Raw genomic sequence first — 14,017 nt, forward strand, 5'->3', positions numbered from 1 at the left:
CTGCTTAGAACGTAATCATGGAATCACTGAGCTTGGAAAACACTTGTAAGATCATCAGGTCCAACCATCAGCCTCGTCCAAGGCTTTGCGGTGGCCCTGCTGCAGTTGGGGGTCAGAGCTGCTCCCCACGAGGCTTATCTGCAACACAAGGGAGGCTGTGGAGTCTCTGCCTCAGGAGACATTCCAAACCCACCTGGACGCGTTCCTGTTTCACCTGCTGCAGGTGACCCTGCCTGGGCAGGGGGTTGGACTGGATGATCTCCAGAGGTCCCATCCAACCTGAATGATTCTGTGATTCTGTAACTGCCGGGAGCTAAAAAATGTGCTGCTGTAACACAGAAAGAGGTATTTCGGAGGCAGAGCTTTTTAAAACAGACAGCACGGCTAATCCTGTCAAATGCCCCATAGCAAGGTGTTGGAACAAGATCATCTTTAAGGTCCCTTTCAACCCAAACCATTCTGTGATTCTGTGATTCTGTGAAACTTGATTTGAGCGGGTCCTGCCGTTAGGTCAGTGAAGGATCGCCTGTACTGACACGGGCCCGCGGGGTCTGTACTGCATTGTCCTGCGCGCTGCGCCAACAGGAGCCGCGGCAGCCGGAGCCGTTCCGGCCTTGGTGAAACGCTGGGTCTCGGCGGGGTGAGGACTCGGCCCGTGGCCCCTCCAGCGGCCCCGAACGCTCCTCCCAGCGCCGGGCCCGGGGCGGGCTCAGCGGGGCGGGTTCACCGCGCACCCACCGCGCCTCGGCGGCTCCGGGGCGGCTCCGCGGGGACAGGCGGGGCTCGGGGCTCGGGCCGCGATGCTGCCGGCGCTGCCGGACGGCGATGAGCGGGAGCTGGAGAGCAGCGAGGAGGGCGGCGGCGCGGGCGAGGAGCGGCGGCCGGAGCGGCACGGCAGCACCTACCACGGCCTCTACGGCTACCGCAGGTGAGGCGCCGGGTCCCCGCGGGGAGGCCGCCCCAGGCCTCGGCTGTTCCCAGCTCCCTGAATCCCCTGTATTTTTTCCCTCTTCTCTCTCCCGGATGAGATTCTTTCCCTCCCATAATGCACCGATTCCGTGCTGCTGCTTTGACTCGCCCTCGGGCCGTACCTTTCCCTATCGCGGTCCCTGTTCCGTGTCACGGGTGTAAAAATCAATCCTGGGAATCCCTTGGCTTTCAGGTCCGCGCAGGGAGCGGCCGGCGGGGATGGCGGGGCCGGGGCACACACCCCCTCCACCGAGGACTTCAGGTAAAGCCGACCTGCAGAATCACCTGCAACACGCTTTGAAGTCTCTGCCGAATTGCTGTCAGGTCATTGTTAGGTCCATTGCAGTGCCTTCAAAGCACAAACCCCTGTGAAAGCAGACTGGAGTCCCCTGGGTGCTTCTTCTGGAATACCTGAGGAATGGACACAACTGCATAGCTCAAATAATGTATTAAACATAAGTTACCATCTCTGAGTTTGAACTCTCTTTTCTTTGCTACTTCATATTTCTGTATTGACTTAGGTCTTCGTATAGGTAACAGATAACAAAAATTTATTAATTTTCAGTGGACATGTTTCCATAAGCTCTGTATCACAACTAGGGAAACATGGGAAGAAAGAGCTGCTGGGAAGGTCAGCATGAGCTGACACCATAACTCCAGAGTGCTGGGGAGGGGACAAATCACTGACTGCTCCTGATGGGCCACAAGTCAGAGACCTGTCAGCTGCCACCAGAGACAGATCACAGGGGTCCCCCTGCTAGAGGCAGGTTCTGTACTTGGTGAAACAAAACGGTAAAACATTTGATTTTTGCTAACAATTTCTTCTTGTTTGTAAAGCCTCACCTTGCTGGACACGAACTTACCAGCTGAAGCGGAGACAGAATTGCGCGGTTTTATCGCCAAGCGCCTCACTAAGGGAGCCCTGTTTGAAGGGATGGGCAGCGTAGCCTCGGTGGGGCTCAGGTAAAATATTTAAGATTATTTGTGGATGAGAAGCTGTAGGGAACATTGGCAGCACTGCACATCTTGCCTGTCTGCTGCTGCTCTTTGGTCTAATCCTGGTTCCATGTTCTCAGTTTACTGCTGCTGTTAATAACAGCCTTACACAAAGGCACTTTCCTTTTTTACGTAGCTTCGAGAAATATATTGCAGTAAATAATTTAAAACAGTCCGTGTGTTTATGATTATTTCCTTTTAAACTACTCTAATCACACCACAGAGGAAAAAAGAAGGTTTAAGAGCTTTATATATGACCATAGGAGCCACCAGTGCTAGTGGGTGAAAATTCTCTCAGAAATCACGTATGTCTGCTTTTTGCACTTATTTATTGTGATGTATCTGGAACAAAATAATTTTTTTTTTTTTTTTTTTTTTTTCACAGCATACCAGAAAGCAAAGTTGGTTGTTACTACTGTCGTTTCCAACAAGAAAATCTTCTAGAAATGGGGACACTGGAATCGGACGCCAATGCTCCAGAATATGTGGTCTGTTTCTTAGGTGGCTCAGAGAAAGGTCTGGAACTATATCCTTACCTCTGACTTCCTTTACTTGTGTGAAGAGGGAGATGATGTAAAAATTATCCTGTCATTTTGTCTGTTTCTACCTGAAATCAGCTCGTTTGTGCACACCTTCCAGTAACTGAAAATGTCAGTGACAGCCATACACTGAAAGGGAAAAATGCAGGTCTTAACTGATGCACCTTATTTTCCTTAAGAAGATACTTTCAGACTTGAGCTGGACAAATACATTCAAAGTCTGAAGATAAACCTTGATTTGGAGGTAAGGCCTAACTCTTTTGTGGTGAAAATGAGTATTTACCCAAATTAATTGCTAAGACAATCTGGAAGATTTAGTCTATAGAGTCAAAATAGGTGTTTTAAGTAGCAGTAAAACACTGTGAGAGATACTTGATTCACTGTAGTGACAATGAATGTCTAAAGTGCTCTCAACCACATAAGTCAAAAGGAAAAAAAAAGAGAAGGGAGAGATATTTTTTGTGCTAGTCATGAATCTCTTAAAGGTTACTTACAGTTAGATTTGGAGAGAAGAATGACTAATAAAAGATAATGGTCTACAAGGAAATCATTGATGTCCACCTCGATTCTTACCCCTTCTGAATGTTAAAGAAGGATTTTTTGTGGGTTTCTTGTCACATTTTTCTAGTGGAAACTCTTCCTCTTAAGTCTCTTTGTCATCCAGTCTGCTGTTGCATGGTCTTTGCTCAGTATATACCATAATATTTCAGTTCTGGCTGTTCCTTAAAATGCAAAGCCTTTCATTGCTGATAAAGTGCGGCTTTAAATGTCAAACTCATTATTTTAGTTCTCTGTGGTTTAGGATTAAGAAGGCTCTGACATCCAAATATCTTAGGTTGAGCAGATTATTAATAGGCTTCTATTTGTGTAGAAATCTAATTTGTAGTTTAAAGCTTTAACGTTTCAACCTGTCACAGCAAAAGAACTTGGAGAGCTGTGTGAGCCCCTACTTGAGGAGCTGGTTTGAGGATGCCATCTGCCCGATCCAGAGGGTAGTGCAGCTCTTCCAGGACAAACTGGCCTCTCTGTTACATGCTGTAAGTGTATTTAAAACTGGGTAACTAAAAAACCTTCAGAAGGCACCTCAGTGACTCCAACGTAGTTAAAATGTTTCCTGCATTTGCTTTCCCAGCAGGAGGAAATGAAGAGCAGCTTTTTTCTTCTTTTTTTTTTTTTTCCCCCTTTTAATTCAGCACAAGTACCTTTTCCCTCCTTTATTGCTAAGGAAACACGTAACAATTTCTTCCATTAATTATTATAGTTAACTCATATAAAATTACCTAACAGTGCCCATGTTGAAATTAGAATAAGAAAATTAGACATAGCCTGAGCAGGCTGTCCCTGGTATAATTCCCCTGAACAAAAAGGGGTGTTATATTGTGTATGTGCCTCCTGTAATTCACTGGAAACAGAAAAGAAACTAATCCTAGCTCTAATCCCTGAGATTGAGGAGGCTTTGGATGGAATAGCTAACAGAGTGTAACTGCTGAATTTCTTCTGAGTGCAAAACCTGCTGCAATAACTAGAACATGGAGTACTGCCTTGAAAAGAACAATTTTTAAAGTACCACATTATGTATTTATTGCTCATAACTGCAATATAGCAACAGCAGTGATAGCAAGGTTGCATCCAGCTTTTTTCTTTGTTTGTGTTCAGGCTTTGAGTTATACTCCTGTAGAAGTAAAAAATGCAGATGAAAGAACAGAAAAGGACATCAGCAGGTAAAGATACTTTGGGACCAAGGAACCTGTGAGTAACTTGGCTTCTGTGTGTGACAGCCTCCTCCCTGCTGTCCAGGAGCTGTAAAGAATCAAGCAGTTCACAAGAGCTCTCTGTGCCAGGTTCCTGGCAGCTGCCAGCCTGCAAGGACTGGTCCAGGAAGGCACAATGACCTCCCTGTGCATTGCCATGACCGAGGAGCAGCACAAGTCCCTGGTTATAGACTGCAGTGCAGCTCAGCCCCAGTTACACAATGCAGGTGAGATCACAGCTGGGAATGCTTCGTGTGCCTCCCTGGGATCCTGCAGCTGCTCACAGCTGGGCATGGCAGAGGCTGTTGAGGATATTCAGAAACTTGTAGGCTCCTGCCCAGAAAGTTGGGATTCTGGCTGGAAACTACAATACCTGTCCTAGGAAGTACCAGGTTGGTTTGTTACCCCAGACACTGGAACTCTGGGTTGAAAATGCTTGATAATAACACCCATCATTCATCCCTATGAAAATACTTGTACAATTCAGGGAATCTGCAAAACTTATTATTCCTGTTGTGATTTTAACAAATGCTGTGAAAAGGGATTCAACAATCAGAGTGTCATGTAATCACTGTAGCTGTGTTAGCTTTTCTCTTCCTTAAAACTTATTTCCTGGCCCAGGTATATGACTATCAGTTGTTACATGAGAGGGATTAAACCAGGTGAATGCAGCTGTATATTTATGTGGAGCTCATTCACTCTTCTCTTCTCCATGTTCCTGAACATGTAACAGGGAGCAACAGATTCTGTGAGGACTGGATGCAGGCTTTTGTGAACGGTGCTGAAGGTGGCAATCCATTTCTCTTCCGGCAGATTTTGGAAAACTTCAAACTGAAGGTACATGCTCATGTATGTTAAAGACTTGAAGAAGACATGGGGGTTGCTGAGGGAGCAAATACTCTTCTTGCAGCAAAAAAAAGTTGCAGGTTATTTACAGTGTCTGTATGTCATTAACTGAGTAACCCTGAGGTTTAATTTGAGGCCTGGCTTACTGCAGTTGACCCCTATAAAGCAGTATGGAAGTTTCCTCAGTGAATGTTCCAAAGGTGTTTTCTCATTTAAAATAAAACCCACCTTTTCTTATTTTTCCTTTCTTTAAATCCTGTTAATCTGAGCTGTGCACACACAATATGGTGTAACTGGTGACACGGGTTCAATAGTTAACACTTCTTAGGTGAGCTGCCATAATAGGGGAATTCTTGCTGCAAGTTTGGGCACACCAAGTTGTGTCCACAGTAACAGTGGTTATATACATCAGGGACAGTACTCCATGCTTACATTACTCTTGAGTAGTAACACAAAATTGCTATTGGAAATGCTTTTGCTTCTCCTGTATTCATCCTTCATTTCCCACATGGTCACGTGTTTTCTTCCACACAGAAGGATAAGAATATGCTCTGCTTACTCTTTTAGGCCATCCAGGACATTAACAACCTGAAGAGGTTTATCCGCCAGGCTGAGATGAACCACTATGCCCTGTTCAAGTGCTACCTGTTCCTGAAGAACTGTGGCAGTGGAGACATCCTCCTGAAGATTGTCAAAGTGGAGCATGCAGAGATGCCAGAAGCCAGGAATGTAGTGACCGTCCTCGAGGAATTCATGAGAGAAACAGCAGTGGCTTAAAATTACCTTACGTATAAATCATTCATTTCTTCTGTGAAGCTATTGCAGAATTTTTAATTTATATTTAAAAGTATTACCCAAGTCAAACTTAAGTTGCAGCTTCACCTGCCTTTTGTCTTTTTCAGATGAAGCTTTTTAATGTGTAAATATCAGATCATACAAACTCTGGCATAGTTTTTAGTGCTTACCAGATTGTCCAACTGACTTGCTCCTCTTCTGAGGAAATCATGATGTTTGTTTTTTACAGTCACTACATGAAAGAAAACCCAAACCCAAATCCCTTACCTGGCAAGCATTTCAGTGTTTTTAATATTTTAAATGTCTTCAAAATTATCGTGTGTAATCATTAGGATCTGGCTACTTTGTTTTAATAAAGGAGCACAAACATCTGGATAGATTATAGTAAATGAATTAATCAGATTATATAAGAGAACATAGGTAACAAGTCTGTAGCTACTTTGTGCATTCTGCTTCCAAACTGACTGCTCTGTCACTGGATAAACAAGTCATTAAATGGTATGAGACAGAGCTGCCTAAAGACTGAACAGTTTCAGTGACACAGGACAGGCATCTGAAGCTATTTGATGAATCCCTTCTTTCTTAGTTTGTGGTGTGATCAGCACCTTTGTATGTTCTTAGTATCCACTTTGCTAACTGTAAATCATCATATTTTTTTTAATTAGGAAGAATTAAATCTGAAAATTTATAGATTAAATATTAACTTTAAATTAGATGAAACTTCTTCAGAATTGAAGTAAATTAAGTCCCCAGGTTCAGACTTTAAAATATTTTGTTGTATTTCAGCAATGAATTCTTTCCCACATCATAGGACAGGTGGGCAGCAGAATACCTGAAGGAAATCTTTGGCTACAGCTGGAATCCAAACTCACAAGGTCTCTGAGAGACCTCCTAAATGAGAATGATTTCTGCAAACCTGATAACAGCAAAACTCCTGTGGTTTCCCTTTGCAGCAGAAGGTGTTGGGAGAATTCTCCCTGAAGCAGTGACTGTGATGAACATGGTTCAGTGTGACTGTTGTGCCTCTGCTCTGTACTGTGATGACAGAAGTTTGGTGCTTTCCTGTGACACCACTGTGTGAAATAAAGTTTACAATAAACTCAAATCCTTAGTAGTGTGCCTGTAAATTGCAAATGAGTGTTGTCCTTGATGTCTTCTGTGTCAAACCCGTTATCACACAATGCAGAGGAGCTGCAAGTGTCGTATTCACAGCTCAGTGCTCAAAAAGATAAGTGGGATGTGAAGAACAGGTAGCAAGAAAAATGACAGGTGCTCGTAGGCAGTGAGACTTCTTGTGTTACCTGAAAAACACCGACAAAACCCACCTCACCTTCTTGCTGGAAGTCCTCAGGTAATGAACAGAGAGATTTAAGTGTCTCCAGAGAGCTGCCAGGAAGAGCTGAGTCCCACACATAGCAGCAGTGATCTCCTCCCTTAGGAATAACACATCTAACAGGAGCTGCTGCTGGTCACATCTTCATCCCTGGAAGTTACACTTTAACCCACAAAATCCCAACGACAACATAAAATATTTTTCAAAATAAGCCTCCCACTTTCACATTGGAACTTTCTGGATATGTTGTTTCCACTGTCGGTTCAAGAGACCAGAATGTGTTGGCTCTCAGATTTAAAGACACTCAGTAGAGACTCGTTAAAAGGGCACAACCCTCCTCCCCAATAACAACATTTAAACAGTTTAATGTTCATGGTTGTCACCCTCCCTGCAGTGCTGAGGTCACTGCTGCACTGCAGTGGCAGCTGCCAAAACGTGGACAAGACCTGAATTTCCATGCAAGTCCCAAGCTGGTTCCGCATCCTCATTATGTCCCAAAAGAAGTGAAGCTGCACTTTACTCTCCCCTTTATCTCCTAGACAGACATAAAAACAAGTTACCAATGTCATCATTAGAAGATTCCATTGCAGAGCTCCAAACCAATTGCTCTCTTGTTAAATAATGTGTTAACTGCAGACAAACTGACAAAACCGTCCTTGAAAGTTTTTTCTTGGTTGTTTTTTGGCACGTGATACAGAACAACTTAATTTTATTAAAAAAGAAAAGAAAAACGAAACAGAAAACAAATAAACAAAAAAAAAACCACCAAAAAAAATTTAATGGATTCTGCGCTCAAATAATATTGTTACAACAAAAATATACAGAATGTACACAATACAAAAATATTTGGAGACGTACCATAGCATCTTACCTTGCAAGTATCACTTTGTTTTACTAGCCCTTCACGGGAAAGTATCATTTGTTCAGTATTTTAAGGCAGAAAATCACTTAGTTTAGTGCTTTGTGTTTAACACTCGGATGTGTTGTTAACATTAGCAGTGTAAGCAAAAGAAAAGCTGCATAAATCTGGCTTTATTTGCAAACTAAACAGACACTGTGGGGGAGTCAGGAGAGAGTCAGTGACAACGTGTCTATCAAGCTCACTGAAAATAAGGTACTTTTGCTACTTAAGTCAGGCCTAGGGAATATTTTGTGCTCCTGTTGTAAAGTACCCTGAAACATAAATTTTCTGTACTCCTACTGGCATTTCAGAAATACCTCATTAGAAAGCTTTTTCCAATTAAAAGTCAATGATTAATGGTGACATTAAAAATACATTTACCCTTAAACAAGCTTGTTTCCTGTCTTAAGTATGATTCTTTTTTTATAGAGCTGCAGGATGCACTGTTTTCCTTCATAACCAGCTCTTGGCATCAGTGATTGCAGGAGGAACCTCTGAGTTCTGTCCCAGAGCACTGCAGAGCAGCCACCTCTGTAAGGAAACAGGAGAGCAGCAGCATTCAGAGGTGCTGGCCTGGCTGCTCCAGGGCCCAGCTTGTCCCCAGAGGTGGCTGGTGCTGAAGTGCACCCACATTCTCCAGTTCCACTTTGGGTAAAGCCAGAGGATGGGGTTTCCAAAGTAATTGAGCTGAGCTGGAATCTGTGTAAACAGACTTTGAGCTCTTTACTCACTGAAGAATGTGTGAAAGTCCTGCCCACGGGAGATGCTGTGAGATGAAATATTGGCACAGAGCAGCAGCTGCCTCGAGGTCAGCACAGAGTCAGGTTAGTGCCAGCTGTAAAGTGTCAGGTTCATCCTTCCTAGCCCAGCTCAAACTGAAATGGTCTGATCTGAAACACATAGGCAGTGTAATCCATCAGAAGGAGCAAGGTCTTGGGATGCAGAATCCCCAAGCTTTATTTCTAGTAACAATTTCTCCAGCCTCCCCCTTCCCTGTTGATTACATACTTCCCACTGCCAAAGGAGCAAGTAGTGAAAAATCACAATATGCCATGTAAGTGCTAAGATTCCTCCTCGACTGATGGGGGAACAGTGACACAAGATGTTGTCTTAAGAACTCAGCAAACGTAAATTCATCAGCATATGTACAACTGCTACACCTCACTCAGGGACTGTTTCTGGTAACCTCCCTCCTCTCCCATCACTGCACTACAACTCTCTCCCTCCTCCTTCCTGTGTTATCACCCTGCCTAAAATTAATCTTTACCTGTCTCCAAGCATGAGGGAATAAAAGCTGCCATTTGGACTTTGATCTACCTGGTTCTCCTCCTCCCTCCTCCTGCTGCCTGAGCCCCTTCTCCCGCCTGTCCCGGGGAAGGCAGGAGCCGGGTCCCGTCCTGGGGAAGAGGCAGGAGCCGGATCCCGTCCTAGGGAAGGCAGGAGCCGGCTCCTGTCCTGCCTCCGCGCTGCCGGCAGGTGTCCCTGGAAGCTCCACATCCCGCATCCAAGGCTCCCGCACTGCTCCTGCCCCATCCCCGCTGGACCTGCAATGTGCTCTCTGCAAGGGAATCCCTGCACAGAAACGGCTGATTGTTTTTAGGTGTTGTGTCCTCACTCAGGGACACAGCACAAAATAACTCCCTCTCAGGTGCCCTGTTCAAACCTGTCCGTGGGTGACACTCCTGCTCTGGCACTGCACAGCCGGGAGGGTCAGTAAAGTCACATTTTATGTGACTGATGTAAAATCCTGGCAGCAGCTGAAATAAAACCATAGGAATCACCAAAAACAGTCCCTCGGAGGACACTCCTTCAGGAACACGTTGCTGACTGGGAGAAGTTGGAACCACAAATGAGCAGGATGGGGAATATTCCGGCTCTGACACGAGCCAGCAGCTCCAAGGACATCTGGAGGTAACAGGAAAGCCTGGCTGCTCTCAGCTCTGTGGTGCTGCAGCACTGTGGCACTCCTGGGTGTGTTAGAAAACAACATAACCAGAACTCACAGTACTCTGTAAAACATTACAAGTTTTCACACTGTAATTTTAGTGATTAAAAGAAATAATTACAAAAGCTTAAGCACTTGGTGCTGCTCCTGACTCCGTGGGCTGATCGATTCCTAGCAGACAACCTGCTCCACGTATGGGGGGAGATTTCAGCTCTGATGAGCAGGAATGTGAGAGGGTTTCATTGCTTCACTCCCAATAAATCTAGTACTGCTTTAAAGTCTGGCCTTTCTGGTCCCCAGGGCTGTTTGTAGAGTTGCTCAGGCAGGGTATGGGGAGACAGAATGGAAGTCAGGAAGATGAACAACAGCTTAAAAGAACAAGTCATAAGCTCAATCTCAGAGCTGTTTTCAACCAGTTCATGTAAACTACATCAATCTGTGGATAAAGGACCAGAGAGGGGGGGTCTGCATTACTCTGTTCAGCTCCTTCCCACTCCTGAGCAGACCAAAGGTATGTTGGCCATGGTCAGGCTGATGAAGAAACCGGTGGCTCTTGAATCTGAATCTTGCTCCTTCACTCCAGAGCACACACTGGCAGGCACAGAAACCCTCGCTGGGGAGAATCTGATGGGCATTAAGTAGCTTTCAGCTGAGAAACCAAAAATAAAAGCCAATTGGTGCATACTGTACTCTGGTAAATTACAGGCAAAATAGCTTGGAGCGGCTTTTTTTGCAATTGGAATTTTCTACCAACATTTTAAAAGTTTCCCTAAAACTTCAGGGGAACTCCCAGTCCTGGTCACCTCTGTTTAAAGGCATCTTTGATGAGAAAGGCTTAGCAATAGGTGAGGGAAAGAATGTCCTCCTTACTTGTTAACCATGTCTCTGCCAGCACTCTCCCTGCTCTCCTGCTCCCCTGCAGCTCCACAAGGAGATGATCTCCACTGCTACAGCACTCCCTGGGCCAGCACCTGGAACAATCCATGGGAACTCTCGTGACTGCTTCCATCTGGATCTGAACTGCAGAGGGAACAGGGCACGGGGAACCTGAACAGAGCTCTGACCCTTCTCTCTTCCTCTTGCTCCTGGGTCTGAGGGCCCACAAGCATTGCACTGGCCATGCAGAACAACAAAGGTGCTGTCACCCTCAGAAATCCCATTTCTGTGCACAAGGGTGCCAAAATTGTTTCTTTTCAGGTAAGACTTTTTTCACTTATTTTCTCCTCCCTCCCTTTCCCCGAGGCAACAGAAGTTTTTTTCCAGTGCATTCTGTGGGAGCAGAACTTCACCCCTCAAACCAGTTATTTTTCCCACAGGAGGCAAAGAAGGGGGCAGCTGAGAAGCACTTGTGAATATCCCCTCTAGAAGGATAGACTCCTACCAGCTTGTGGTATCATATGGCAGCACAGATAACACAACTGAGAGAATAAAGCCCACGACACAGAGACATTTTGCTACACAACTACCACAGTGCCTGTGAGATGTGCTGTGGAAGGCTCAGGGGGCTGTGCCTGGGCACGAGCAGGGAAAGGGAAAAAAGGAAAAGAGGAGCTTGTCTGGAGAGACTCTTCTGGCTGCTTTATCCAGACCACCCAATAGGTGGGTAAAGGGGAGAGAAAAGGAGGGCACCCACATTCCCGGGCTGTGGTTTGGCAGCTCTCTAAAGTGACAAGCAAGTTAAGCACCTTACAGACAGGAGTACCTGTAGGCACTGCTCGTGCCACAGATGTTCCCCTGTGGTCCCCAGGTCCCTGCAGGCAACTGTGTGGACTGTGCCACAGCCCAGTCACACTGCCTGGACCTGGCCTTGGCCAACGTTAAAGAAAAAGGCATCATTGCAACTAACTCTTGTTTGGAGCTCCTGAACATCCATTGCCTCAGGAAGAGGCACCCTCAAAATGCAGCAGCCACCTTAAAAACAGTTTTATCTGTTTGACAATGATCACTGTAGCACCATAACACCATTTTCACTTCTGTGGGAAACCAGTGCTGCACACAACCTGATTTAACTCCACTGCCTTCAGTGGACCTGGCCCCAAATGGACTGTATGGCTGCAAAGGCTGGACAGTTCCCACCCTGGGCTGCTGTAGGTGATCCTGGTCCCACTTTTCTAGGAAGAACCTGCTGGAAGAGTTGAGATCCTTGCTAGGAGCTCACTGCGAGGCCAGGTGTTAGGTCAGCGTGGCCAGAAATACAGTGAGAAAAAACAGCACCTGATTGTCCTCTGATAAAACCACAAATGAACATTTGCCCTCCTTCATCCCTCAAAAAAGAAACCCCAGCCACACCCTCTTGCCACAGTAGGCTGGGGAGGGGGGGACTAATTAATTAAAATCAAGTGAAACATGCACAGTAGAAGTCACCTCTGCCTGGGTGTCCACAACACTCTAAAGATTCCCAGTGTTTATAGTGCAATTTCATTTGACCTGTGGTTGAAGCCCAGTCTCCATCACTTTGTGTGAGCAAGTTCTGCTGATTCCTTTGAAAGTTGTGCAAGACAAGTTTCACCACAGGCTAAAATACCTTCAGAACCATTCAAGTAATTAGACAGTGGCACTGGTATGGCTGAACAGTCAGATGTGTCCATAGAGACCAGACTCAAGCCGCCCTGTGAGTACCATGTGAGTCTCTAATTAGTAAATGTCTGCTCTTTTTCCCTTTTAGTGTCCAGTAACAGTGAGGAGATTCACTCTGCAATTGGCCCTAATTCCAGCACTGACCTGGAAAATACAGATATCTCCTACAGAACGTTGATGTGTGCCAACAGTCCAGGCAGTGAGTGCCCAGGGGCAGGGCACAAACCGCAGGGCACAGCCAGCCAGGGCTGCAGAACCTGCTGGGTTTGTGGACAAACTGATCAGCCCGTTCTTTCATGAGATCCTTAAGCATCTCCTCCAGCACACGCTTGTGTTGAGAAGAATCATCCTCCCCTAAGTTAAACACAAAAATAGATCCTCCATCTCCATTCATGCCATACAGCTGACAGATGATTTCCGCTCTCCAGTTCTCTGTCCCGTGGTTTCAGGGAGGGGGAGGTAGCTTTAGATCCAGCAGGCTGTAGGCAAAAATGTTCCAGAAGATGGCAAACAAGACAAAAATGACATAAATAGAAAGGAAGATCCACCATAAAGTCTGATCTTGGAGTCTCTGCTCATAGTTCCTCAGGATGACGACTCCCAGGGTGATTCCCACCATGACCCCTCCCAGGTGGGCCATGAAGCTGGGGTGGGGGCACGGCGGGTACGCCGAGGGGTGGAACCGCAGCCACACGGCTCTGCCGAATTCAAAGCTCACTGGAACAAAGAAGGAAAGATAAATTAATTGTCTGTCCTTTCTTGAGTCCATCTGGCAGGCAGTACTGCGTCCCCAGAGAGACAGAGAGGGAGAAATTGCCCGGCATGGTGAGCTCAGGGAAGCTGGGAAGCCTGAGCTGTGTCAGGGCTGTGGTGCACAGAAACAAGGTGTCCCCAGTGCTTGGTAAGTGGAAGTGTAGACAGGTGGGGGAATATTCACCTCCCAAAATTTATACCAAAACCATAAAAAAAAAATGAGTTGGAATTTGAAGACAGCTGCCTGTGATGAACACATGGCTTAGTTTCCCTTGTTGTGCCACCCTGGGGATATGGCCAGAAGATAATTCATTAGTGTGTGGATAATGCTGCTGCCACCCCAGATAGGAAGTGCCCCAGGAAACCCAAGTATTCTCATTACAAAAGCATTGCTTGTTTTAAGAATCCCAGGAGAAAGTGTTTAAGTCCCACATCTCCACAAACACCACAAGCTGGCTGATGACAAACCCTCGTTCACAAACCATGGTGTTGAAAGCCAAAATCTGCAGTTGAGAGCGGTGTGGTTTGTGCTGCCAGAGGGTCCAGCTGCAAGTTCCTACCAAAACTGCTGCAAAGTCAAACTCCCTGAATCAGCATGAGCTGTTATGACAA

At 45.7% G+C, this 14,017-nt stretch overlaps 2 protein-coding genes across 7 annotated transcripts in view; one reads left to right on the forward strand and one right to left on the reverse strand.

Moving 5' to 3' along the window:
* The first annotated feature begins 287 nt into the window (after positions 1–287).
* Positions 288–6,266, forward strand: CUNH17orf75 (chromosome unknown C17orf75 homolog). Its single transcript, XM_027749676.2, has 10 exons — positions 288–928; positions 1,163–1,231; positions 1,807–1,932; positions 2,351–2,491; positions 2,691–2,748; positions 3,422–3,541; positions 4,161–4,225; positions 4,346–4,482; positions 4,989–5,092; positions 5,669–6,266. Exons 1-10 carry the CDS (start codon positions 801–803, stop codon positions 5,876–5,878), a joined length of 1,158 nt encoding a protein of 385 aa, XP_027605477.1. The 5' UTR covers positions 288–800; the 3' UTR covers positions 5,879–6,266.
* A 1,710-nt stretch (positions 6,267–7,976) lies between these two features.
* The window catches only part of RHBDL3 (rhomboid like 3), a 63,163-nt gene continuing 57,122 nt past the window's right edge, over positions 7,977–14,017 (reverse strand). For all 6 annotated transcript variants that reach the window (XM_027749618.2, XM_039390261.1, XM_027749615.2 and 3 more), the window contains one exon: positions 7,977–13,369. In XM_027749618.2, the coding sequence (XP_027605419.1) occupies positions 13,098–13,369 (272 nt within the window). In that variant the 3' untranslated portion in view covers positions 7,977–13,097. The remainder of the gene's footprint in view (positions 13,370–14,017) is intronic.

This window comes from Pipra filicauda, unplaced genomic scaffold, assembly GCF_003945595.2.
Source record: "Pipra filicauda isolate LSUMZ 115617 unplaced genomic scaffold, ASM394559v2 scaffold80_size11013439_pilon, whole genome shotgun sequence".
NCBI lineage: Eukaryota > Metazoa > Chordata > Aves > Passeriformes > Pipridae > Pipra > Pipra filicauda.